The sequence below is a fragment of the Sus scrofa genome, chromosome 1 (assembly GCF_054392235.1).
Source record: "Sus scrofa isolate SSC_HxYL_T2T_F1_AM1 chromosome 1, Sscrofa_HxYL_maternal_Yorkshire_Landrace_v2.0, whole genome shotgun sequence".
Lineage (NCBI taxonomy): Eukaryota > Metazoa > Chordata > Mammalia > Artiodactyla > Suidae > Sus > Sus scrofa.
Genome location: NC_139383.1, coordinates 49,938,277 through 49,964,459, shown reverse-complemented (window position 1 = coordinate 49,964,459; position 26,183 = coordinate 49,938,277). Strand labels below are relative to the sequence as shown.

The following is a 26,183-nucleotide window of genomic DNA, read 5'->3' as shown; positions in this document are numbered from 1 at the left end:
GTATTCAGAATATATAAACAATTCTTACCAGTCATTAATAACACAGTTTAAAAATGAGCAAAATATTTGAGCATACTTTCATCAATAAAGATCGGTAAATGCTTTTAAACACATAAACGGATGTTCAGCATTGTTAATCATTAGGAAGGCAGCTGTGCTCACCACTATACCATCAATGCTACTTGTTAATCATTGGGGAAATATAGGTTAATTCCCCAGTGAGATATTACTACTCATTGACTAGAATGGTTGTCTTAGCTTGGTCTGCTATCACAAAGTACCAGAAACTGGGTGACTTAAACAACAGACATGTATTTCTCATGGTTGCAGAGACTTGGAAGTGTAAGATCAAGGTGGCAGCAAGTTTAGTTCCTGGTGGGGCCTTCTTGGCTTGCAAAAGGCTGCCTTCTTGCTGTGTCCTCACAGAGCAGAGGAAGCGGGAAAGGAGGAGTCCGGAGAAAGAGGTCTGGCTACTCTTCCTTTTATCCTAAGGACCTGAATCGCATCATGGGGATCCTACTCATGACTTCATCTAAACCTAATTACCTACCAAAGGTCCCACCTCTAAATATCATCACATTGGATGTTATGACTTCAACTTGTGCATTCTGCAGGGGAATGAACATTTAGTCCTTAAGGGCTATATAATAAAAAACAGACAATATCTAAGTATTGACAGGGAGAAACTGGAATGTTTAAATACTGCTGTTGGAAATGTAAGATGGTAAGATGAGTTGGAAAATAGTTTTCAACTTTCTTAAGAAGTTAAACTTTATGAAACAGCAGTACACTTCAAAGAATATATTCCAGAGAAATGAATACAATGTCCACACAAGGATATGTTTGCAAATGCCATAGTGGCTTTTTCATAATAGCACAGAATTGGAAAGAATCCATATGGGCCAACAACTGGTGACCATTTAAGTAAGATGTGTTATGTCTGTATAATGAGATGCATGTTTAGGAGTCTTAAGTCAGGGATCAGCAAATTGTGGCACAACCCAGGGGCCTAGTGTAAATCTAGCCATACCGATTTGTTTACCTGTTTTTGTTTGTTTGTTTGGTGGCTGCTTTCATGCTGTAACAGCAGAATTGAATGGTTGTGACAGAGTTGTATAGGCTGCAAAGCTGAAAATATTATCTGACCCTTAATGGAAAAAAAAAATGTCCCAACCCCTGTGCTTATTAGTGAAAGAAGCCAGATACAAAAGACTGCATCTTGTATAACTACATCTATATGAAAGGCAAATCTCTAGAGACATAAGCAGATCAGTGGTTGCCTCATAATGATGATTGGAGTGGGATTAATTGCAAATTGGCGCAGAGCAGCTTATTCGAGGCAATGGAAATGTTGGATTATAGCGGTAGTTACCCAGCTGTATACATTTACTAAAAAATTGTTGAATTGTAGACTTATAATTTGTGCATCTTGTGATACACAAATTATGAAGTTGTTGGAAAAAATACTGAGCAAATATAAGTCAAGAATACAGCATAGTGCTGGATACATGATAGGCTGTCAGCACAGGTTTTGCTATTATGACTTAAAACTTGAGGGAACTCGCATTTTTATGATTTCTTTTTATTTTCTACAGTTGGAATCTTACCCTAAGTTACAGACGGAAAAAAAGAAAATGAGGCTGAAAAGTTAGGAAGTACCAAGTTTTATAAATTGGAATGTGGTTCTTTGTGTATCACACAACATGGACTCCAAAAGAATTGTCAGTTAGTAATGCTAATTTGCATTATGTGTTTTTTTGTGTACTGTTATTTCAGCTAATGTTTCTGTGCAGCTTTGGAGTCAACAGTCTAGTCATCATTAATTGCTACACAATTGTGAGTTACACTTTAAATTGCTTAGGCTTTTCTCTGATCATGTAATTTAACAAACAATTTCTTATTATCAAAATGGCGTTGCATTGTCAACCTTGGAATAAATACCATAGAAAGAAGAAACAATCAACCAAAACTTAAGGGAAACGAGTGTTCCCTAAAAGACATATTCAACGTTAATACCTGTCAATGACTTTATTTTCTAAGTCCTATACTGTTAGATCATGCACCGGGATGTTTTAATCCCTTTGCTGTGCTGTCAGCAATGGTCCTAGTTATCTGTTGTGTAATTTATCTCCAAATTTAGCAGTTTAAAACAGAGTTATTTCACAGTGTCTGTGGGTCAGGAATCCATATGCAGCTGAGCCTGGGAACTCTGCTCAGGTTATCCCCTTGAGAGGCTGTAGTGGTATCTCCAAGTTCAGCTAGAGGAGACCTGGATCCCTTGCTCCCTCTCGTGGACATAGAGAGAGCATCAGGTCTTGGCTGTCTGTCACTGGCAACATCAGTTCCTGGCCATGTGCACTTTCCACAGAGCAGTTCACAACATGGCAGTGAGCAATATAGAAAGCAGAGTCTTTTACTTTTTTATTTTTACTTATTTTTCTTTTTCGGCTGCCCTGCAGCATATGAAGTTCCCGGGACAGGGATCAGATCTGAGCCACAGTTGCAACCCAAGCCGCAGATCCTTAATTTACTGTGCCAGGCCGACCGTCGAACCTGGATCCCAGCACTCCCAAGACAGCCCTTATCCCGTTGCGCCATAGTAGGAACTCTGAAAGTAGAGTCTTTTAGTCTCTCATCCCAACCCTTTTGTCATACTCTCGTCATCAGCAGTGAGTCACTGGTCTAGCCCACACTCAAAGGAAGGGCGTGAGGATTGGGATCATCAGGAGCCATTTTAGAGGCTGCCCAGCACTGCTGGCTTCCAACTCTTCACAGCTCTGATATTTACTCAACATATGGTACTTTTATACTTGCAAAATATGAAGCATGCAAGAGGTGAGTTTGAAGTCACATTTTGGAATCCCTGGTGTGCCTTTCCCTGACAACTTCTCTTCCCCAGTCCCCTCAGAAATAACCACTATTTAAATTCAATCTATGTTAATTCCTTGCTTGCCTTATAGTGTTACTATGTTTTATCCTTAGTTTTACATTTTTTGAATTTTAATGAAATTACTTGTTTTCATTCAACTACCTGTTCCTGAGATTCATACCTGTTATTGTGAAAGTTTATTTTGATTGTGTATGGCTGTACCACATGTTAATCAATCTGGACATTTGAGTTTTTTGCTATTAAAAAATGTGCAGTGAACATGTTTGTACATGTTTCCTGTTGCATGTGTGCAAAATACATACATAGGGTGGAGTTGATGAATCATAAGCTCTGTGCATCTTTGACATTCTAAGTAACGACATCATTTTTCTAAAAGTACCGGTTTTAAGTCCCATTAGGAGGACATAAGCCTTCTGGTGGCTCTATACCATGTGTTTTTAGTTTTTGCCAATCTGGTGAGTTGAAATGATTGTTCACTAATCTGTGTTTCACTTATTTGGAAATGAAGTTGCATGTCTTTTAAAATGTATTGTCTTTTTCAGTTTTCTGCTTCAAGTGCTGTTTTGCAGTTGGAGCGTTTGTGTTTTTCTTTCTGATTTAAGAAAGTTTTTTATCTATTCTGAGTAGTTCACATAGTGATTCTAACCATTTTCTTTTTCCCCCAGTGGAATTAGGTGAGATAAGATTGGGGAACTTCTGAGTTTTGATCTAACCATGTCCTTGACAACCTGAAACGATGCCTAGAGGGTATTCAGTAGGTGTCTGTTAAATTGAATACATTTGTCAGGGGAGATAATTATGTGAGGCTTGTTTCTTTTTAGTTCTTCCAAGTGATGTATTGCATGGATAGATTGTTCTTAAACCAACTTTGCATTCCATGGATAAACTCAGATTGGTCATGATGGTGGCTTTTTTGGTTTGTTTTAAACTCTTTGCTGGGTTTGATTACTGCTATCTTGTTTAGGATTCTTTTAAAAATTGAGTCAGAGGTGAAACTGGGCTGTAATTTTCCTTTGTCTTACTCTCATCAGGTTTGAGTATCAAGGCTCTGTTAGCTTCATAAATGAATTGGGAAGTGCTCTTTCTATGTGTTAGAGAATGCTGTGAACCTGGGAGCACTCATCATATGGTTCTTTTCTCCCATGACCTCTATCCGTGTTACTGGTAACTAAGGGATAGAAGTGAGCATGGTAGTTTGTACTGCTATCTGTAATGAACTACTCACAAAGCTCTTGCTTTTTACCTTGCAGCTGAGCTCTGCTGTTTCAGAATTCTTTTTATTTTATTTTTTTTGTCTTGTTTTTTTCTGCCACACCCACAACATATGTAGGTTCCCAGGCTTTAGGCCATACCTGCGGCATATGTAGGTTTCCAGGCTAGGGGTTGAATTGGAGCTGGAGCTGCTGGCCTACGCCACAAGCACAGCACCCTGGGATCCAAGCCATATCTGCAACCTATACCACAGCTCACAGCAACAACTGACCCTTAACCCACTGAGTGAGGCCAGGGATCCAGCCCGAGTCTTTATGGATACTAGTTGGGTTCTTTAACCACTGAGCCACGACGGGAACTCCTGTTTCAGAATTCTTAATAGCTATATGGGAGTACTTCCAGCAATGATGAAACAGTGATTTTATGAATTAGGAGGTGTGATTTCTACCTGACCATTTTAGCTTCTTTTTTCCTTTGAATGAACAGGCAAAAATAGTTACTGTATCAGCTGGAGTGATTGGTGCTGATTTTAGGGGAAGTAGGGAAGGAGAAGTATATCTTGAACCCAGAGCCTTTGGTGCCTTGTGATGCTGCCATGTTCATTGGTAAAAACTAGTAGATCATTTCACTCACCTCTCACCAGCAGCACCACCAAGGACTCAGGATAGCTCAGGAGTGAGTGTTTGGAGTCCCTCATTTCTCCTAAAAATTCTCTGCCAGAAATTACACCCAGCTGCTATTAATAGATTGGAAATACACGGCTTAAGTAGTATGGTGGTTTTCAATCTTGCTTGAAGTAAGTCTGGAGATAGGTTATCCAGAGCTGATGTGGCAGAATTAGGAGTCTCTAAGCTTGTTTGCTCTCTGCTGTCCATCCTTAGAACATGATTTCTATCTTAAGGTAACCAGAGAGTCCAAAATAGGGGCTGGAGTTTAAGCTATCATGTGTCCATTTCAGGCAGAAAGTAGAAGGAAGGAAGAAAGACAAAAAAGGGAATGTGAGCTGAAAGGAAAATGAGTACATACGGGTATATATGCATTTAGTGGTTAACTAATCTTAACCCCAGATTTCTTCAGCTGGGCAAATGGGATAATTTTAGAAGGCTTTTAGAGTTCCCAGAATATCTTTATACTTTGACCTTTTAAAACAAAAAGCTTTGTAATGATTAATTATACTATTACAATATTGAGTAAGTTATTCTTTGTCTTATATTTTCATTGGTAGTTGGGAGGAATAAATGTCTAAAAATTTAGAAGGCTAATTTATCCAAGTTAATCCTTATGTGAGTTATAATTTAATGATACAGTTTTTAAAAGGTAAGATTGTTGTATTTGCATACATATAAAAAATCATAAGAATTATCATGTATTCTTTACCACATTAAAAGGCTTTTGGCTTTTTAAGAGTTGATGGCTTTCTGTTCGCTTGTTTTTGCTAGTTTTGTTTAAAAAAAAAACAACTTGTTTTATGAGTTTAATTTTTGCCAATTTCTGTGGACATGAGGTTTAAAATATTTTTCTTAGTATGTTTTCTTTGATGTTAGTGGGACTATTAAACCAAATAGTCTGTTTATCTTTTACTTGGTAGTAGCGATCTTTTAACAAAAACAGTTACGAGTAAAAGCTTATTTTATAAAGACATCAGGATATGAGAATATCATTGCTGTTGGAGTTAAGAATAATTTTCCTTTGAAAATAGCTATCAGTTTGAAGTAGAACTTTAAAAGAAGCAATTCTCTGTTTCATGATACTGGTAGCAGCATTTTTTTTTTTTTCCCCATTTACAGGTTTATAAGTCCAATTTGGCATTAGAACTGATCCGAAACACATAAAAATGTTAATTTAATTCCTTCTTTACAGTTAAACATTTATAGGCTAAAGGAAGAAATCTTTTTGCAGGACACTGAGAAAGAACAGTCAGATTACCAGAAGAAGATAGCTTAGAATGTGGTGTCAGGGAAACAAAGATTTAGAGCAGCCCCAGACTCTATGGCGATATTATTATAGTCTCTTCAGAATTGTGTCTGTTTTTTACTTACTTCCTCCAGGTGTTGATTCCTAGAAACTATCTTTTTCTGGGTATTTCTGCTGGCAACATAGGAAGTTTTTGGTTGCTATACATACTCAAGTCTCTTCGTCATTTATCATTAGCTGCCCCAACCACATTTTTGACTTGGGTCTTAATAAATTAGTTCTGCAAGTTCTAGAACTTTTTTTTTTTTTTTTTTTTTTGTCTTTTTGCCTTTTCTAGGGCTGCTCCCGCTGCATATGGAGGTTCCCAGGCACCACCTCTGCGACCTACACCACAGCTCACGGCAGTGCCGGATCTTTAAGCCACTGAGCAAGGCCAGGGATCGAACCCACAACCTCATGGTTCCCAGTCGGATTCGTTAACCACTGCGCCACGACGGGAACTCCTGGAACTTTTTTTTAATTGTGGAAAATGTAGTCTTGTGTCTGTGCTGGTTTTATTCTGCTTAAGGGCTGAGAGATTCATCTTCATTACATGTACTCAGAGTTTACTCATTTTTATTGCTGTGTGGTAGGTCATTTGTATGATTTTCCGCTCAGCTTATCTGTTCACCTGTTGATGGACATTTAGATCATTTCCATTTCTTAATCACTATTAATGCTGCTCCCAACATGCATACTTATTGTGAATCATACCCGGTATTGTTTAACTCTTACTTATCTTTAGGAGGACCTGCTTGTGTGGCTGACCTTTGACCAATACTTGGGAACTTGGCCCTTGGATATTCCCTAATAATACCAATTGATGAGCAGTTATGTACAGCTGAATGTGGAACCATGTAGTACCAACTTGTTTAGACAGTTTATGCACGTGATTTATGGTGAACATTTGCTGTTCTTCTTGGGGTCTGTACCCGTGGTCATCATAGCTATCACTCAGGCAAATGAGCCTATGTTATATATAAAGTCCCTAGTAAGAGCACTAGCCTGTAGCTCAGGCAGGCTTCTCTGTGCATCAAGACTGCATATGTTACTGCCCTTCACTGCTGGAGGAATAGAATTGTTCAGTCATATGGTAGGTATATGTTTAACTTGGTGCAAAAAAGCTAGACAGTTTTCTATAGTGTTGTGCCATATTACACTCCTTCTAGCAAAATATGGAAATGTCTTTTGTTCTTCACTCTTGGCAACACTTGGTATTTACCAGTTTAATTTTAGCCATTTTAGTGGGTCTGTCATATCTAATTATGGGTTTAGTTTGCATCTTCCTAATGACTAAAGACCATGAGCACCTTGTTAAATGTGTTGGCCATTTTGTATATCTTCTGTGATGAAGTATCTGTTTGTCTTTTGTCCATTTAGAAAAAGAGTTATTTGTATTTTCTTGAGTTATAGGGATTAATTTTATACCCTGTTATTCTAAATGAGTATGATGGTAACTTGTACATTTAAAAGACCATTGATCACACAAGTTCACACAAGATCACACAAGTTCAGGAATACCAGAATGTTTATGAAATAGTCATTAGTCTCTTTGTGTCAAGGCCAAGGCCACCGAGTGGTAGACAGAAGTGGCATGTTGAGGCTGAAGCCAACCAGACCTTACTTCATCTTTCAGTTTATCAAAGTTTTTCGCATATGGCTGTCAGCCCATTAAAATCTGTTGTGCTAATTTAGGTTTTTTCCTATTCTGTACAGATTACTCAATTATTTTAATCATGGTATTGTTAGGGCATTTATGGTGATTTATAGTCCTTTCCCTTCTATGTTTAATTTTTTTTGAAACTTTCAGAATACTTGAATTTTCATTTCTTTTCTCAGTATTTAGCTCTTTTTTTTTTTTTTTTTTTTTTTCTTGGCTGAGCCTGTGGCATGTGGAAGTTCCTGGGCCAGGGATTAATCCCACACCACAGTTGTAAACAGAGCCACAGAACACTGGATTCTTAACCCACTGAGCTACCAGAGAACTATTTCCACTAGCTCTTAGATTGTAGTAGAAGTGTTAATACTAACTACTCTGGTTTGTAGTAGACACACACCAATATTCATTACTCTTTAAAGATTCACTGTTTTATTAGTTTCTAATAATATTAAAAGACTGCATAAATTTTACTAAATATCTGTAGTGCCCAAATTCGGTGTGCTGACAGTCATTTTGTGATTATTCAGTATAAATTAACTCTGACCTATAAGTTATTTAGGGCCCTGTTTGTTCTAAGTTTTTTATTTTATTTTTATTTATTTATTTATTTATTTTTGTCTTTTTGCCATTTCTTGGGCTGCTCTCATGGCACATGGAGGTTCCCAGGCTAGGGGTCTAATCAGAGCTATAGCCGCTGGCGGCCTACACCACAGCCAGAGCAACGCGGGATCCAAGCTGTGTCTTCGACCTACACCACAGCTCATGGCAATACCGGATCCTTAACCCACTGAGGGAGGCCAGGGATCCAACCCGCAACCTCATGGTTCCTGTCGCATTTGATAACCATTGCGCCACGACGGGAACTCTTGTTCTGATTTTTTTAAACTATGTTGCATTTGGGCTCTTTTGCTAAGTGGCTTCCAAATAAATGAGATAGTGCTAGCAAGTAGTTAGCTCATGTTTAAAAATCCTATAACCCGGACAGTCATTCCTTCTAAGAGAATAAGTAATTTAGGCTTTGTTATACATTACTAACAAATACATTTTTTATAAAGGAGTAGGATAATTTTCATCCTGTTGTTGCTTTATATAAATATGTAGCCACTGTTTTCAATGAACTTATGGGTATGTAAATATACAGGTTTTAAGAGCAGATTTCTTAGGTTTGTTAAGTCTTGAAAAGTTGTTTATATTGTTTTTATGGCTAAATACTACATCTTTGGCTCTTCAAATTTTAAGTTCTATATTGAATTAAAAGAGATATTTTGATTGACTCTGGTTGAAAGTATCTCAAATCTAAAATTATTTTAAAGCAGATAAATAGAAATTTGTATCAGTTAACTTTTTTTTTTTTTTTTTTTGCTATTTCTTGGGCCGCTTCCATGGCATATGGAGATTCCCAGGCCAGGGGTCAAATTGGAGCTGTAGCCGCCGGCCTACACCACAGCCACAGCAGTGCGGGATCTGAGCTGTGTCTGCAACCTACACCACAGCTCATGGCAACACCAGATCCTTAACCCACTCAGTGAGGCTGGGGATTGAACCCACATCTTCAGGGATACTAGTTGGATTCGTTTCTGCTGCGCCATGATGGGAGCTCCCTTAGTCGCATTCTTAACCAGCTGAGCCACAATGACAACTACCAGTAAAAGGTAGTTTAAATGAGGTGGTTCAGAGTTCTCCTGTGGAGCAGTGGGTTAAGGATCCAGTGCTGTCACTGTAGTGGCTTTGGTGGCTGTAGTTGTTCAGGTTTGATCTCTTGCTTGGGAACCTTTATGTGCTGCAGGTGCAGCCAAAGAAAGGGGGGGGGGGAATGAGATGGTTCACAGAAAGTTCTTATCTTAGCACTGGTGAGTATGAGTGAGACCTGGGATGTTAACTGCTACAATTTTATTGGCACAAATACTATTTTTATTGCTAAAATATGCCCCATAGTTAACTTGAATTATGATTTGTTCTGTAATAGTACTGTTAATTTCTTGGAACAGGGGTCAGAAAAGGATGGTTTTTTTAATTTTTTTTTATTTTATTTTATTTTTTGTCTTTTGTTGTTGTTGTTGTTGTTGTTGTTGCTATTTCTTGGGCCGCTCCCGCGGCATATGGAGGTTCCCAGGCTAGGGGTTGAATCGGAGCTGTAGCCACCGGCCTACGCCAGAGCCACAGCAACGCGGGATCCGAGCCGCGTCTGCAACCTACACCACAGCTCACGGCAACGCCGGATCGTTAACCCACTGAGCAAGGGCAAGGACCGAACCCGCAACCTCATGGTTCCTAGTCGGATTCGCTAACCACTGCGCCACGACGGGAACTCCAGGATGGTTTTGATATTACATGTATATATAGAGTTATGGGCCAAGAGAATAGATAGGGGAGTAAATTGTGTGTATACATATGTACATATGAAGCAGTTATTAGGTTCATCTCTTCATATAACGCAGCTTGTTATTTCTTTCCGCAGCCTTATATTCTGTTATATTATTCTGTGTGTTCTTCTGGATCCCTTTTGTCTACTTCTACTATGAAGAAAAAGATGATGATGATACTGGTAAATGCACTGTAAGTAGCTTTATTTTAGATTTCTCTTTTGAGGGGAAAAGTTTATTTCCTCCTTTTTCAAGGATTGATGTGACTTTGAATTTGCTTTAGAACAGTGTTGTCTAATAGAGATATAATGTAATCCACCTATGAAATTTTAAATTTTTTAGTAGCCACATTAAAATAAGTAGAAAGGAACAGTTGAAATTATTTTTCATGACCCTTTGTATTTAATGTAATACGTTCCAAGTATTATTATTTCAAATAGTCAGAAACAGATTATTGAGATTTCTTTTTCACACTCTGTCTTTGAAATTTAGGGTGTATTTTTACATCTACAGCATATCCCAAATCAAACACGTCTTATTCCAAGTACGCAAGAGCCGTGTGGAACTTGTGACTAATGTTCTAGAGCAATTCTAGAACAGGGCGCTGCAAACTTGTTTCTGTAAAAGGCCAGATTTATCTTAGGCTTTGTAGGCCACTTAGTCTCTATCTCAACCACTCCACTCTCCAGTTGTCGTGTGAAAATAGCCAGAGACAGTACTCAGTGAATATGATGTGAAATAGGAGGCATGATGTGATTATCATTCGCTGACCCCTGTTCTAGGGCATAAGGAAGGAACACTTGTAGACTGTTCTCACTAATAAATGGTAACACCAGTACAAAAGCCTGATCAATAGAGCACATGTGCACAGGATCACTTAAGTACTGGTATAAAAATCTTCACTAAAACATTACGACATGGAATTTAGGAGCATCTTGAAAATACATTAATACAGTATAACTGAGTTGGGCCTGTCTCTGTAGATTGCATGGGTGGTTTAGAATCAGGACAGCTGTTGATATACAGTAATTTAGCAGGTCCGAGAAGAAATTGTATGTTGACTAGTATTTGCCAACATCGGATACTTTTTTTTTTTTTTTCTGATTTAAGGGATAAAAAGCAGCATAAAAAATGTCTTTTTATTGAGTTTTGAGAAATTTTTTTATACCTTGTTTTGTTTTGTGTTTAAATACAAAAACAAATAGATTCACTCAAAAGCCAGCATTATGGAGTTCCTGTTGTGGCACAGTGGAAATGAATCTGAGTAGGAACCATGAGGTTGCGGGTTTGATCCCTGACCTCCCTCAGTGGGTTAAGGATCCGACATTGCCCTGAGCTGTGGTGTAGGTCGCAGATGTGGCTCAGATCTGGCATTGCTGAAACTGTGGTGTAGGCCAGCAGCTGTAGCTCTGATTCAATCCCTAGCCTGGAAACTTCCATATGCCGTGGGTGTGGCCCTAAAGAGAATAAAGAAAAAAAAAGCCAGCATTATGCATACTGATACTTATTAAAACCTAAAGCATTTGCATTAACATCATGAACAGAGTACAGCAACAATATTTTAAATGATTCCCAGATAATCAGAGCAGTTTGCTAGAGGAAAAAAAAAATAAGATGTGTTAAGTATTTATAAAGAAAGTCAAATTATTATTTGCAGATACTATGTATAACTCTGTATTTGAAAACCCAAGGTATGTAAGGTAAAGGATAAGGTAAAGTAGCTGATTACAAAGTCATTGTTTACAATTGAATAAAATAGAGGCTTTTCCCTTCTCTTCTGCTAAAGGTCAACTTCCCATCCCTTTTGGTTGATCCCCCTTACCTTTAGGTATTTTCCTAAAGACTGTTCAACTCCTTTGTGAATAACAGTGTATCTTATGAAGCATAAACTTATATTTTGAAAGGTAGTTTTTAAGAACTTCTTAGGCTGAGACACAAAGTAATGTTTTTTATTTTTTATTTTTTTCTCACTGATTGAGCTTTTCCTTTGAATTTAAACTTTCCATATTTAGAATGTACAATTTGTGTTTATCTTTGGATTACATTATGGGTACTAAGCAAAGTACAGACTTGATTTTTTAATTTATTTTTATTTTTCAGAGTCTCCCATATAGGTTATCACTGAATATTGCATAGAATTCCCTGTGCTATACTGCAGGTCCCTGTTGACCATCCATTACATATACAACAGTGAAAGCACAGACTTTAAAGACCTAAGTTCTTGGTTTCAAGTTCTTATTTAATCACTTACCACCTTTGTGACTTAACAGAAAATTATTTAACCTCTGGACCACAGTTTCCTTATTTCTCAAGTAGGAATGGGAATAACTGACTCAGGGGTGTGGTGAGAATGAAATGAGTTAATGTATGTGAAGCTTTTATAGCAGTCCTGGCATGATATGGGCCTTGTGTACATTTATATAGATGTTTTATATATTTTATATAATATGTGTATAAATATATGGTGTATATATATATTATGTATACATACAAACGTGTAAATAAATATTTATTATAATTATTAACTTATTTTGGCGAATTGGGAATAGGGGCATTGTAGATTCTGACTTTTCCTGTTTTGAGGGCTATTTTATTAAATATTCTGGTAATTTTACTACAAATGCCCATTGGATAATTAATTATTCTTTGAATGTACTGCTTCTCATAAGGTCTAACCATTGAAAATTTTTTTTTTTTTTTTTTTTGTCTTTTTGTCTTTTGTTGTTGTTGTTGTTGCTATTTCTTGGGCCGCTCCCGCGGCATATGGAGGTTCCCAGGCTAGGGGTCCAATCGGAGCTGTAGCCACCGGCCTACACCAGAGCCACAGCAACGCGGGATCCGAGCCGCGTCTGCAGCCTACACCACAGCTCACGGCAACACCGGATGGTTAACCCACTGAGCAAGGGCAGGGACCGAACCAGCAACCTCATGGTTCCTAGTCGGATTCGTTAACCACTGCGCCAGGACGGGAACTCCTGAAAATATTTTAAATCTAGTGTAGTTTGCAAAGATACTTAAGATGTGGTATTTACAGTGTTTAAATTTTTTTTTTTTTTTTTGTTTTTTGTTTTTTTCTTTATTTATTTATTTAGTCTTTTTGCCATTTCTTGGGCCGCTCCTGTGGCATATGGAGGTACCCAGGCTAGGGGTCCAATCGGAGCTGTAGCCACCAGCCTACGCCAGAGCCACAGCAACACGGGATCTGAGCCGCGTCTGCGACCTACACCACAGCTCACGGCAATGCCGGATTGTTAACCCACTGAGCAAGGGCAGGGATCAAACCCGCAACCTCATGGATCCTAGTCGGATTCGTTAACCACTGCGCCACGACGGGAACTCCTACAGTGTTTAAATTTTAAGATTTGTTTTTAAATATAAATATACATTGGTTGTGAAAGTGCTGTTTCAAAACGGTAGTGAGAATAATTTATATTTTAAAGGTCTTATTAAATGATATATTTTTTCCCCTTTGACATGTAGCAAATTAAGACAGCACTCAAGTATACATTGGGATTTGTTATGATTTGCGCACTTCTTCTTTTAGTTGGGTAAGTCTCGATTTTTCTTTTCCTGAAAATGGAAATAGCATTATTTTAATAATGATAATAGTAAGACTTATTCAGAAAAGTCTAGGAAAGAAAATAATAAAATCTAAAAACAGAGAAAACTACCCTTTGTATCACCAACAAGGAATAACTAATCTTTTTGTCTGTGTTGTTCAGTGTAGACATTCTTTTTTTTTTTTTTTTTTTAACTAGTTACTAACCAATATATTTTTTTTTCCCCCACTGTACAGCAAGGGATCAAGTTATATACATTACATTTTTTTTCCCCCACCCTTTGTTCTGTTGCAACATGAGTATCTAGACATAGTTCTCAATGCTACTCAGCAGGATCTCCTTGTAAATCTATTCTAAGTTGTGTCTGATAATCCCAAGCTCCTGATCCCTCCCACTCCCTCCCTCTCCCATCAGGCAGCCACAAGTCTATTTTCCAAGTCCATGATTTTCTTTTCTGTGAAGATGTTCATTTGTGCTGGATATTAGATTCTAGTTGTAAGTGATATCATATGGTATTTGTCTTTGCCTTTCTGACTCATTTCACTCAGTATGAGATTCTCTAGTTCCATCCATGTTGCTGCAAATGGCATTATGTCATTCTTTTTTATGGCTGATCTTCCGAATCCAATCATCTGTTGATGGACATTTGGGTTGTTTCCATGTCCTGGCTATTGTGAATAGTGCTGCAATGAACATGCGGGTGCATGTGTCTCTTTTAAGTAGAGTTTTGTCCGGATAGATGCCCAAGAGTGGGATTGCGGGGTCATATGGAAGTTCTATGTATAGATTTCTAAGGTATCCCCCAACTGTTCTCCATAGTGGCTGTACCAGTTTACATTCCCACCAACAGTGCAGGAGGGTTCCTTTTTGTCCACAGCCCCTCCAGCACTTGTTATTTGTGGACTTATTAATGATGGCCATTCTGACTGGTGTGAGGTGGTATCTCATGGTTGTTTTGATTTGCATTTCTCTTATGATCAGCGATGTTGAGCATTTTTTCATGTGTTTGCTGGCCATCTGTATATCTTCTTGGAGAACAGCAATGTAGACATTCTTTGTGTGCTCAAATACATGCTCAGTGCCCCTTCCCCCACACACCCTCCATGTTGTGATTTTACACAAATGTGATTATATTTAGGTCATTCTTAGAAATCTCCTGTTTGACATATTGCAGGCCTCTGTTCAGGATAATGAATGTAGATCCATCAATTTTGTCTGTATTGCATTCCCTTCTTAGGAGGAAACAATTTATTTGATCTTCTAACACTTGGGATGTTTGCAGATTTTATATTTTTATAAACAACACTTTGATGAAAATCCTTGTCTGTACATCTTTTCAGATGCATCTTTGAATTTTTGAATTAATCTTTTTCAAGGAGTTCCTTCCTTTCTTTTTTTTCTTTATCAGCTGCACTCATAGCATATGGAAGTTTCCAGGCCAGGCATCTGAATCCAAGCTGCAGGTGTGACCTACAACCACAGCTGTGGCAATGCGAGATCCTTAAACTGCTGGACCACAGCAGGAATTCCCAAGGAGTTCCTTTCTTAATATTTCTTCCTTAAATTTTTATAAACTAATATCAGTAAAGTTTTACACGTTTTAACATGTGGATATTAAGTATTTCATGTTAGTGGTCCACGTGGCACCACTCAGCTCTCCTCTTGTAGTTCTAAAGTAGTCATAGACAATGCATAAATCAAAAGACATGACTGAGTCCCAGTAAAACTTTATTAACAGACACAGGCAGTCAGTAGTTTGCCAGCTCCTTATTTATTTATTTATTAATTTTTATGGCCACACCTGAGGCATATGCAAGTTCTAGGGGCTAGGGGTCAAATCCGAGCTGCAGCTGCTGGCCTACACAGCCACAGTTACGCTGGATCCCCAGCCGCATCTGCCACCTACACTGCAGTTTGGGACAACGCTGAATCTTTAATCCACTGAGCGAAGCCAGGGCTTGAACCCACATCTTCACGGACACTTAATGTCAGTTCTTAACCAACAGTCACAATGGGAACTCCCAGCTCCTGATTTAGAACATGACTTGAAACCACCAGTAAAATTGCAGATCTTTACAGAAGCCAAAATATCTTTCCCAGACAAAAGGGAAAAAAATTTCTTCTGAAATTTATTGGTTCCTTGCATGGTAAATCACCTTCGTTCCTAAAGAGTTTACATTTTGCATGATTTTAATAAGCTTTAACTGATTCTGTCCATAATATTTATTTATTTAGAAGCAATATATTAAAAGTGAAGCAAACAGTTCTTTGCAGATCCAGTAATAACAAGAAGTGATGGTTTGACCAGCCATTTTGAACAATGTAACATTCAATTTATTTTCCAGATATCTATTGTATACCTGTCGTGTTCCAGTTATTGTACAGTGTACTGGTGAAACAGTGATAAACAGAAAAGACCATCCCTTCTCCTCTGGAGCATATGTTCAGGAGCGGACTAGGGGAACAGAGAAAGAAAATACCAAGAAATAGGTTATGTTGGGGGTGTGGAATTTTCAGGAAGGCGTTGCTGAGAAGGTAGTATTTGAGAAGACATTTGAAGGAGGTGTGGGAGCCATGAATATATGTAGGGGGAGGAACACTTCAGTCAGAGAAACAGCCTGTAAAGAGTCCCAAGGCAGCAGAGTGTCTCTCATGGTCAAGACAAAGTGAGGAAAGCAGGGTGGCTGGAGTTAGGAGTGAAGGCTGGGGTGGCTTAAAATGCAGTCAGAGGGGACTAGAGCTACCAGACTGCGCAGGGCAGCAGGGGCCATTGTCACGATTTTGGTGTTGTTTCAAGGGAATGGAAGACTGTTGGAGAGTTTTTGGTCCTTGGGTGACATAGCCTGTTTTTAGAGATTTCCGGATGGTGTGTTGAGAGTTGACATTGTGGCGTGAGGCTAGAAGCATGACAAAGTCTGTTGGGAGTTTTTCCAGTAACCCAGGCAAGACAGGGTGGTAGTAGCAAAGATAAGGTTCTGTCTGTTGTCCAGAGAAAGAGCCTGCAGGGTTTATTGCAGTTCCCAGGCTAGGAGTTGAATCGGAACTATAGCTGCCAGCCTACAGCCACAGCCACAGCCACGCCAGATCAAAGGCATGTCTGCGATCTACACCACAGCCCATGGCAACTCCAGATCCTTAACCCACTGAGCGGGCCAGGGCTTGAACCTGCATCCTCATGAATGCTAGTTGGGTTCGTTTCTGCTGAGCCACAACAGGAGCTGTGGCAAGGTTTTCTGATAGGTTAGCCGTGGAGGAGGGTATGAGAAGGAGAAACTGAGGATGTAACTCCTGGTCTGATAAACACTTTTCTCTCTTTTGAAACCAACTGCAAGCTTTAAGGGTTCCTCAAACCACTCTCACTTTTGATAATTCTCTAGAAGGACTTACAGAGCTCTCCAAAGGCATGGTTATCATATATTACAGGTAAAGAATACAGATTAAAATCAGCCTTTTTAGAGAGGCATAGGACAGAGCCTGTGCCGCAAGGGAACTTGAGGAAGTACTCTTTGAGTCAAAATTTGATGGAGTGGAAATTGCTTAGCAGACTAGATAAAGAAAAAAGATGGATAGCTTGTGTAATGTACAGCTCATTCTTGAACAACTTCAGTTTGAACTGGGTAGGCCCACTTACAGGTTTTTTGTTTCTTTGTTTTTTTCAGTAGTACACACTGCAGTACTCTGTGATTGGTTGAATGTGTGTATGTGGAACTGTGGATCTTGAGAAACTGTGGATACGTAGGGACCATGTGCACAGAAGGCCCAATATAAGTCATACCCAGATTGTTGACTGTGTGGAGAGTTGACGCTGCTAACTAGTCAACCTTTTGTCTGCTCACACTGCCTTAAACAACAGACTCTCCTAGTTCTAGAGGCTTGAGGTCATGATCAGGGTGCTGACAAGTTTTGTTTCTGGTTGGGGCTCTCTTCCTTGCTCATGGATGGTCTCACTGAGTCCTCAATGAAACTTTCCACCAGTCTTTCCTCTGTACCACCAGTCCTGTTGGACTAGGGTCCCACCATCTTGACCCCATTTAACTTCAGTTATGTCTCTAAGGGCCCTGTATCTACCTACCATTGTGTTGAGAGGGCTTCAATGTGAATTTTTGGGGGACAAATTCAATCTGTAGCACTCTGTTCTCTGACCCCTCAAAATTCATGTTCTCCCATGAAGAGTTCATTTATCCCAGCCCATCAAGCCCCCAAATTCTTAACCCAGCATCAAGTCTAAATCCTAAGGCTCATCTAAATATCATCTGAATCAAGTATGAGACTTGGAAGTAAGGCTCATCCTGAGTCAGAATTCTTCTTCATCAGTGAACCTGTGAAACTTGACAGGCTTTGTGCTTCCAAAATATAAAGGTGGGATAGGCATAGGATAGAGGTTTCCATCCCAAAAAGGAGACATCAGGAAGAAAAGGTGATGGGTCCCAAGCAAATCTAAAAGCTAGCAAGGCAAATTCTGTTAGATCTTAAGGCTCAAGAGTAATCATCTTTGATGGATGCTCTGCCCTGCAGGCCCACCAAGGGGTAGGTCACTGCTATGGTTCAAGGCAGTGGCCCTGCCTCTCCTGCCCCCATAATTCTGGCTATAGGTCCTGCAGCAGCTGCCTGGCAGGTAAAACTGAGGAGCAGACCCTGTTATCTGAAATTGAGGAGGAAGCAGCCTTGCCCCTTGGGCCTGTAGAAGTGGCAGCCTTGATGATAACTGAATTGCCATTAGGGTCATTCTTAGGTTTTCTGAAAGGATAAAGCATGTTCTCAGCGAACTATCACCCCTTCCTGTGGAATCCCAAATTCTCATAGCCTTCCTGTATTTTGTGTCGGCCACGTCACTTCTGGTGTCATCCTGTCACTGCTCCTGTCCTCTGCTGAGGAGCTGATTAAATCCTTTGTTTCCTCCTATACTAATCTTGTTAAATGTTATTCAGCTGTACTCTCTGAACATGCTGTCTCAATTTTTGCAGTATAGACAGGCTGGTTCCTTTTTATTTATCTCTGTCTTCTCCATTTTATTATTGGTGGGAAGGAGAAACCAGCTTGCTTCTAATGCTTTGCTTAGAATTTTCCTTAGCTAAATATGCAACTTTCTCTCTTACAAGTTCTGCCTCCCGTAATATACTACAAGACAGTTCAGCTGAACTTGTCGCTTTATAATAAGGGTGTCCTTTTTTTCAGTTTCCTCATTTCTATCTGAGATCCCCTCACAATGACCTTTAGTTGCCCATATTTCTACCAACATTCTGTTAATGGTGATGTATGTCTTCTCCAAGATGATAGAGGCTTTCTTTATAACTCTCCTCTTTTATTTCTTAGTCCTTACCAGAACTGCCTTTTAACATTCACTTTTTTTTTTGACTGTTCCTGCAACATACAGAAGTTCCTGGGCTGGGGATCAAACCCGAGCCACAGCAGGGACGATGCCAAATCCTTAAACTTTAGGCCACTAGGGAACTCCACATCCACATTTTTATCGATAATCCTTTCAAGGCAGCTTAGGCTTTTTCTGACATTCACCTTCAAAACTCTTTAGGCCTCTTCCAGTCACTGGGTTCCACAGTCACATCCACATCTTTAGGTGTTTGTTACAAAGTAGCAACCTACTTGTTGGTACCACAATATGTATTCCTCTACTTGGGCTACTTTAGCAAAATACTATAGGCTGGGTAGCTTAAACTGTGGACACTTATTTTCTCACAGTTCTGGAGGCTAGAAGTCCATGATCATGGTGTCAGCAAGTTTGGTTTCTGGTGAGAGCTCTCTCCTCAGCTTGTAGACAGCAGCCTTCTTACCATGTCCTCACATGGCCCTTCCTCTGCTAGACATAGGAAAAGTGCTCTCTGGTGTCTCTTCCTCCTCTTTCTAGGACATCAATCCGTTTGATCAGAGCCTTACTCTTAGGGCCTCATTTAACCTTAATTACCTTCCCAAAGGCCCCGTATCCAAATACCATTCACATTGAAGGTTATTGTTTCAACATGTTAACTTGTGGGGGAGGGGACACAATTGAATCTTTAGCAGATAGTAACCGAGAGGCTCAAGTTAGCCTGGAATGGTTTAAGGAATAATATAAAAAGGATAATGTGAATTTAAATCCTCCTTCCCTCATTAGCACACACAAAAAAGGATGTGATATTTTAAGTATTCGTGTTGGCAAGTAGCAGAACATGACTTAACCGATATAGGTAGACTCTGGATCTTAAATATAGTGTTTAAGGCTTTGAGTTTTATTTTGCTGAGCCTTTGAAAGACAGTGTAGATATGTATGTATTTGCATGTGAATGCAGTAAATATGTATGAATTTGTTGAGTTGCAACATTGAAGGATGCATTGAACTGTTGGGCATTTGGGAATTGGTCAGGGAAGTGAAATATAAATGGTGGATTGATTAGAAGACCAGTTATTTTACCATTGTCATAGTTCAGGTGAGACAAAAGGATCTGAACTAGAGTAGTTACAAAGAGAGCAGAGAAGAAACAGATGAACTGTTTGGAAGATAAATATGACTTTGTGATTGAGTGTAGGAGGTGAAAATCTTATTTTCAATCTGCCGAATTCATGATTTCAATTTCTACTGACATTCATCAGCCTTTCCTTTGTCTTTTTCTGAAGAGATGATCTGTACCTAATTCACTGAATCAGATTGGGTGTAAAATATTTTTTCTAAGCAGTTTTACTATTGTTAAGAGTGTAAGGGAAATTTATAATCTTACAAGGTTCTGGTGCTTATCTTGACCTAAGATTGTATGTCTTTGAAAGCTAAGGATCTCTGCATCCATTACTTTGAGAAGGACTGAGATTTAGAATATATCTGTATCATTCTATCTAATTACATTCTTGGTTACTTTAGTTATCATCACCATTTCGAAGATGCCTGATAATCTTTTTTTTTTATTTTATTTTTTTAATTGTTATTTCCCCAACACACTTTTTTTTTTTTTTTCCCACTATACAGCATGGGGACCCAGTTACACATACATGTATACATAATTTTTTCTCCCATTGTTGTGCTGCGTTGTAAGTATCTAGACATAGTTTTCAGGCTACACAGCAGGATCTCATTGCTAATCCATTCCATGAGCAATAGTTTGCATCCATTGACCCCAAGCTCCCAATGCCTCCCACTCCCCCCACCCCCGGGCAACCACAAGTCTATTCTCCAGGTCCATGGAAACTTTCATTTGTTCTGTATATTAGATACCAGATATGAGTGATATCATATGGTATTTGTCATTCTCTGACTTATTTCACTCAGTATGAGATTCTCTAGTTTCTTCCATGTTGCTGCAAATGGCATTATGTCATTCTTTTTTATGGCTGAATAGTATTCCATCATGTATATATACCACACCTTCCTAATCCAATCATCTGTCGATGGACATTTGGGTTGTTTCCATGTCTTGGCTATTGTGAATAGAGCTGCAATGAACATGCGGGTACAGGTGTCTTTTTTAAGGAAAGTTTTGTCTGGATATATGCCCAAGAGTGGGATTGCTGGGTCATATGGTAGTTCTATGTATAGATTTCTAAGGTATGTTCATACTGATCTCCATAGTGGTTGTACCAGCTTCCATTCCCACCAACAGTGCAGGAGGATTACCTTTTCTCCACAGCCCCTCCAGCACTTGTTATTTGTGGACTTCTTAATGATGGCCATTCTGACTGGCGTGAGTTGGTATCTTGATTTGCATTTCTCTAATAATCAGGGATGTCGAGCATCTTTTCATGTGCTTGTTGGCCATCTGCTGATAATCTTATAACTGCTCTCTCCCCATCAAAATGATTGTGTCCCTGTCGTAGGCCTATCTAACTGAAGTTACCTCTGTATCTGTCAGGAGGTGCTCCCAACAGGTCTCTGTCTGGGTCTTTGTAGGGCTGACATTTGGCCAGTGAACATTAATTGGCCCCTTCTGGTTGTTAAATGGTTGGAATGCTTCCATATCAGTCAGCGGCTGCTTTGCCTTCTTGAGTCTTCTTACTCCACCCTTGGCCCATTCAGAGGGTATAGCCTGGTTTAGCTGGCCTGGTTCCTCCAGAACCAAAAGGCCAGAATCTATGGTGAATAGTAGTGCCTTTGCCATATTGGTTGTTAAATCTTTTGAATCTTATTGCTCAGGACACATTTAGTTATAACTCTTTTGAATTCTGCTTATGGATGTTACTCTTAGTTTATGAGAAGATATTTTATGTCTGTTTATTGGATTATACAGTCCCAGTCACAAGGTGGCCACCCCTTTTGATTTGTGCTTTTGCTGCTCCCTGTAGTTCCTCCCTAAAATAATAGTGCTAAAATGTTAGTGCTCTTCAAAACAAGTGTTTTCCTGAAGTCATTTTGACAGTAGTTTGGACTGTTTGACTTTTTAAAAAAATTTTTTTGGTCATGTAAACTTCCTTTGGTGTTATTCTTTGTTAAATATTTGAACTGCTAAAGAGCCCTGCTCAGCAGTTTGAACATGAAAGTGTCATCATGAGTGAGAGTTAATTAATTTTCTTTTACCACTGGACGAACCTTTGATTGTCTAAAACTGACGTAGATACTGAATGTTCTAATTATAAATGCTATTATTAGATATTTGTAATAGATATTTTAATATACTGTAGGTGATATTCTGTACAACATAAAAGTTTTTCTGCGTATTCATGGATGATTATTCCAACTAATGAGTTCAAAATATGCTTTTTAAAATATGTATATCTGGGAGTTCCTGTCATGGCTCAGCGGAAACCAATCTGATTAGCATCCATGAGGATGCAGGTTTGATCCCTGGTCTTGCTCCGTGGGTTAAGGATCTGGCATTGCTGTGAGCTGTGGTATATGTCACAGACATGGCTGGGTTCTGACGTTGCTGTGGCTGTGGCGTAGGCCAGTGGTTACAGCTCTGACTCAACCCCCAGCCTGGGAACCTCCATATGCCATGGAGGCTCGTGTTAAGAGTTACTTCTTACATTCCTGTTTGATTCTTCACATATACAATCTAAGGAATACCCAGCCCTTTACCTTAATCTTTGTCTTCTTGTTTCTGATGTAGATAATGAAGTGCCTTTCTGTCTCTTTGCCTTTGTCTTTCTCTCTCTCAGCTGTGTATTGAGAAGTAAATAGAAACTATTTACTTTCATTATATGTACTGGGTAGAATCTTGAAAGATACAGAAAAAATACTAAAAAGAAAGTAGAAATCACCCATAATTCTACAACGAGATATTTACTGTTAATTTTGGTATATTTCCTTTCTTTTCTTTTTATGCATATGAATATACTGAAATCATTAGTTATATTCTGTTCATCTGATTTAACAAAGAGATTCTTAACCTGTTTTGTGCTATGGGCCTTTTTGACTGTCTTGCACCTATGGCTCCTTCTCAGAATAGCTTTAAATGCAAAAAATAAGATAGAGGGAATTCCCTTGTAGCTCAGTGGGTTAAGGAACCAGTGTTGCTGCAGCTGTGGTGCAGGCTGCAACTGCAGTGTGGGTTTGATATCTGGCCCAGGAACTTCCACATGCCGCAGGTGTGTCCAAAGAAAGAGATACATATGATTACAAAGAAGACTAATTATACTGAATATAGTAATTAAACTATTAAAACAAATTTGATATAATAAACACATAGATAAGAAACTCCTCACATCCCTCTGTACATGGTGTAGATTTGATTTGCTTATTCTTTTGAGGGGAAAGTTGATCTTTGTTTAAAAAAATTATTGAAAATTGAGTTTCAGATCATTTATTTGACCTTTTGTCCTTAAAACCATTAAACAAAGTTTTTCCTCCTTTCTAGTGCTTTTGTTCCATTGAATGTTCCCAATAACAAAAATTCTACAGAATGGGAAAAGGTGAAATTCCTGTTTCAAGAACTTGGAAGTAGTCGTAAGTATTCTTTTTTAAAAAATTCATTATAATTCATATTTCATGATCCTGGTGACTTTTTTCAGAAATGGTCTGCTAACTTGACAATTCTTTTAACTTGTGGTTAAAAGGGTGCTAGACAAATTAGGAGCTTTGTGTTACTGAGACTCATTCTAGCCATCTAACTGTTATATAACTTAGTCTCTTGACTTCATGAAATTATCATGTTGAAAAGAAAATGTAATCTTCAAAGTATTTTATCAGTAAAGATTTTAAAATTTCTTTATGGTCTTTAATTCACTTAGGATAATATAGAATAGCATGTTAAAAATGTACTAGATATATTGGTTCTTATTTTTAACTGAAGGAACCCTGTGTTAACTGTTTGATCATGATTAAGTAATCTTTTGTGAAATATAAATTACAGAGGTTTTATGTGGATGAAACAATTTTTAAAAATGTTTTTGGTTTTTTTAGGACTGCACTGTGGCATATGGAAATTCCTATGCTAGGGGTCAAATTGGAGCTGCAGTTGCTGGCCGACACCACAGTCACAGCAATTTGAGATCTGAACCGCATCTGCAAACTACACAACAGCTCACGACAACGCCAGATTCTTAACCCACTGAGCGAGGCCAGGGATCAAACCCTCATCCTTATGAATGCTAGTTGGGTTTGTTTCTACTGAGCCGTGATGGGAACTCCTGAAATAATACTTTATTATAAATTTTCCTCACCTAAATATTTTGGAATTATTTTTCCAGAAGTTTCCCTTAACATGACCTAGGTTTTTAGAGAGGGGAACAAAAGTGGGTTTAGAAAGTTAGCTTAAGAAAGTTGCCTAGGAGTTCCCGTCGTGGCTCAGTGGTTAACGAATCTGACTAGGAACCATGAGGTTGTGGGTTCGATCCCTGGCCTTGCTCAGTGGGTTAAGGATCCAGCATTGCCGTGAGCTGTGGTATAGGTTGCAGACGCGGCTCGGATCCCACATTGCTGTGGCTCTGGCATGGGCCGGTGGCTACAGCTCTGATTCAACCCCTAGCCCAGGAACCTCCATATGCCACAGGAGCGGCCCAAGAAATGGCAAAAAGACAAAAAAATAAAAAATAAAATAAAGTTGCTTAATCACTGAAAAATGTAGTTGGCATTAAAACCTGATATCAAGTAAGAATGTGACATATTACACAGAATTTCATGTGCATTTGAACATAGTAACTCTATTTTCAAAGAAACCTAGAAAACTTATAAACATTATGCTGAAAGTTCTTACTGCTTTTGTATTTATTCTTTTTAATAGGTACTGTACTTTCTTTGATCAGCACTTCTTTCTCTTTAGCCAGATACAATATTAAATGATGATTAAATTAAGTCTTGGAGTCTTTGCTATACAACTTCTTAATTTTCTTGCTTTCCACCTAAGATTTCGTCTTATAAATTGTGGTCCACTAATATCTTGTTGATACCAGCAGGAATATAGTTAGCAGGCCTGGCATCTACTGATACTGAGTGTCAGGATTTATGCACCTGATCCCATTGTTAAGAAAGAAATTGCTTTTTGTCCTGCAGTTAACTCCTTCAGTCTCTTGAGTAACTTCTCTTCTACCTTGAACATTATACTCTAAGTTAGGCTTTGGGTATTAGTGTAACTCGAAGCAGTGATTATTTAGTAGCATTATTGCTCTTGCTATAATCTCATTCTCTTTTATCTTAAAAACCCTCAAATCTGGGAGTTCCTGTTGTGGCGCAGTGGTTAACGAATCCGACTAGGAACCATGAGGTTGCGGGTTCGGTCCTTGCCCTTGCTCAGTGGGTTAACGATCCGGCGTTGCCGTGAGCTGTGGTGTAGGTTGCAGATGCGGCTCGGATCCCGCGTTGCTGTGGCTCTGGCGTAGGCCGGTGGCTACAGCTCCTATTGGACCCCTAGCCTGGGAACCTCCATATGCCTTGGGAGCGGCCCAAGAAATAGCAACAACAACAACCACAACAAAGACAAAAAAAAAAAAAAAAACCCTCAAATCTTAGAGTGCATTTTTCTTATCCTTATTAGTAATACTAACTTTTTTGCTTGGCAGTGTTAACAGAATATTCTACTTTATCAATTCTAAAATGTGTATTTTTACACCTTTTTATATCTCTGATTTTGTGTTGTATTTTAAAAGTGGAGTTACTTAAAATTGCTATCAGCCAAAAGCCAGACCTCTCCTATTTCTATGAATACTTTTTGGGTTGATACTTCTAGTAAGATCAAGAAAGTATATCAGCATCAATGTCTGTGATTTGGTAAAATGTGGTATTATAATTTTAAAAAGTAAGGCTTAAAAATTTGCTTTGCATAGTTTCTGAACTTGTTAATAATATGATCACTTATTTAAGTGTTCGATTTTAAAACTGAGTTTTAAGATGATAGGTCATTCTAATTTTATTCATGGAAAGATTAATATTGATACATTAAATTAATCAAAAATTGTATTTGGTTCCATAGGACCTGCATTTAAACTAGATCAATAGAACAATTAGTATTACTTCCATTTAAGAATATTAAAATTTGTGTAGTGTTTCATTGCATTTTCTGGTATATTTGTTTGAAAGTGTCACTCTTGCTCAGAACTCATTCATTGACCTTCCTTTAAATAGTTTGCTAAAGAAAGCTAGCTTGTTAGCATTGTATTCCTATTTGGGTATTATATTTGAATCTATTTTCTAT

The 26,183-nt window shown here is 38.6% G+C and overlaps 1 protein-coding gene across 1 annotated transcript in view; it reads left to right on the top strand.

The window, feature by feature from the left end:
- Positions 1–26,183, top strand: part of LMBRD1 (LMBR1 domain containing 1) — a 107,822-nt gene that overhangs the window by 22,393 nt on the left and 59,246 nt on the right. The window contains exons 4-6 of the mRNA XM_013992625.3: positions 10,174–10,271; positions 13,559–13,626; positions 23,412–23,500. Coding sequence (XP_013848079.2) covers positions 10,174–10,271; positions 13,559–13,626; positions 23,412–23,500 — 255 coding nt within the window. The remainder of the gene's footprint in view (positions 1–10,173; positions 10,272–13,558; positions 13,627–23,411; positions 23,501–26,183) is intronic.